General features: G+C 30.1%; 1 protein-coding gene across 1 annotated transcript in view; it reads left to right on the top strand.

Annotated features, from left to right (window-relative positions):
- The window catches only part of LOC107436417 (uncharacterized), a gene marked incomplete in the record, with an annotated part of 134,932 nt that extends 132,980 nt beyond the window's left edge, over positions 1 to 1,952 (top strand). The window contains 1 exon segment of the mRNA XM_071184473.1: positions 1,853 to 1,952. Within this exon segment, the coding sequence (XP_071040574.1) occupies positions 1,853 to 1,860 (8 nt within the window).
- Between the last annotated feature and the right edge of the window lie 339 nt (positions 1,953 to 2,291).

Genomic DNA, 2,291 nt, shown 5'->3' with positions numbered 1-2,291 from the left:
TATATATATATATATAAGAGGAGAATGAAATGATAACACATAGCCAATCACAGAAGACTTCTGGTTAGTAACGCACAAAGCAGCCAATCAAAATTGAGAGCGCATGTGTGTGAAAAGGTACACATTTTTAATAATACTGCCTGCAGAAATGTTACAACTAAACTTACCAGTTAAAGTTTGTTGCGATTTTTATTTCGTGTTGAATGTGTGAAATATATTGATCAGAGTTTACTTTAAAATACTCATTTGTTTTTACTTACTTTCAAAAAATCGTTCAGCCAGAAATATCAATTAACAGTTCATATTTGTTTGATATATTTCTTAAATAATTAATAAAAGTGCAAATCATTGGTACACAAAATGATGTGAAAAGAAAGATCAATGAAAAATGTACATAGCTAGGTTTTTTGAATATTCAGAGATCTATTGTAAATAATTTTTAATTTTATTGTTTTCACCTTATTTTTTATAACAATTCAGACAAAAATGTTTATTGATCATTGATAACATAATTATTTCATTTTATATTTGTTTTTTTTTGTATTCAGCATGACAAAAAAATTAAATTGCTTAATTTAATTTGTCGAATTTCAGTTACATATGTTTTTATTATATAATTTGCTTTTTTTTTTTACTGAAACTAAAATATTTTGTCAGTTGACAGTATTAAAGTTAATTGGGAAATAACTTGCATTGGTATTGAATATTACTTAGCTTTTGAAATATAACTTAGCACCAACTTATTAATATTACATGTTTTAATTTGTTTACCATGTTTTAAAGTTTTTTTTTTCATCAGGTTTTAATTGTTTTCAGGGTAAAAATATACTTGAGGGTGCCCCTTGGCGAAATTGGCGACTTACGCTTGGTGCCATTCCTGTTTGCGCGGAACAAGATGTTAACAAGAATGGCTGCCAAAACATAATGATATTTCAATAAAACATTGGAAAATTTTAACAAAACATGGGTTAAATCTTTATAAAATTGCAATGAACCAATATAGGCGAAATTAGTAAACCCAATAAAATACATTTCGAATCGAAACAAAATTTAGTGGAGTAAGCACGGAAAGAAAAGGAAAAAAACAACTCACCTCTTCATTAAGCTTGAATATTCTCAGATTTAGGTGCGCGGAATTCTCTAATAGCAGAGTGATACTGTTTAAATTTATCATGAAAAGAATCTGCATGCCTCCATCGCCACATAAATTCGGCGAAATACGAATCGAAAATGGCGTCTGTGGTAAAGGACTGGCCGTGACATTTTTTTCTAAAGTCCCTTTTTATGACTGCCCACATACCTTCGATCGTATTGACCGGAAGCAAAAGTAACCTGACCAGTTGGTATCCAACTTAGAACTAACGGACCTCTGAAATTACATATACCGTTGAACATTCAAAATTAACGCTAAGATCTAAACCAATCAGAATCACGATCGGGTTTCAACGTCGCCCAGCTTGGTGATCAACCGCGATCACAACTTGGCGAGAATCAAGGGGCACCCTCAAATATAGTCTACCCGACCAACAATGGTTTGAGATAGGCTCTGCCACGCGTGCTTCGGATACGGAGATTAATCTCCGGCTAATGCCCTATAGTAATGTGTTACATAATATTGCTTCCTCGCTTTATATAAGTTTTAGTATTGTTTGTATTAAAATTGCTTTATATAAGTTTATAATGTTGATAATAAGCACCTCTGACATATTACAATCCTATCATATTCTCTCTATGTGATGTTGGTGCAGAAAAATTGCCAGCTAATCTCCAGGAAAACGACTTTAATTTTGTTCGCTAAGCGAACAAAAATGTAATTGCGTAGCAATTATCGGGGGTTGGCGAGCGGTAGCGNGACTATGATTTTTAATAATAAGAAGAATTGAATTTTGGAACAAAAGAAAATTTATTTTGGAAAAAAAAGAAGTTTTTCTGATTTATGATATTTGTTCAATAAAATTTACTTCAAAGTGGATCTTAATAAATATCTTGCGTGAAACTAAAGGAAAATCAGATTAAAATTTATACTGTGTGAGAAAATACTTATGTTCTTATGATTAATACTGGATATATTTGAAGTATTGATTGATTATAATTGATATGCATTTGTATGTCTCTTAAATATTATGTATATATTATTTAAAAAATATTCAGAAAAATAGGATTCAAAATTTGAGATACTGGAATCATAAAACTGTTTGTCATCGTTTTCTATTATACTATTTCATTTAATGATATTTCAATAAAATTGAAGATTTTGATGTGTACATTTCTTTTTTAGAAAAATAACTCGA

The sequence above is a fragment of the Parasteatoda tepidariorum genome, chromosome 1 (assembly GCF_043381705.1).
Source record: "Parasteatoda tepidariorum isolate YZ-2023 chromosome 1, CAS_Ptep_4.0, whole genome shotgun sequence".
NCBI classification, from domain to species: domain Eukaryota; kingdom Metazoa; phylum Arthropoda; class Arachnida; order Araneae; family Theridiidae; genus Parasteatoda; species Parasteatoda tepidariorum.
Note: the sequence above shows the minus strand (reverse complement) of the source record. Positions and strands in the feature narration are given on the sequence as shown.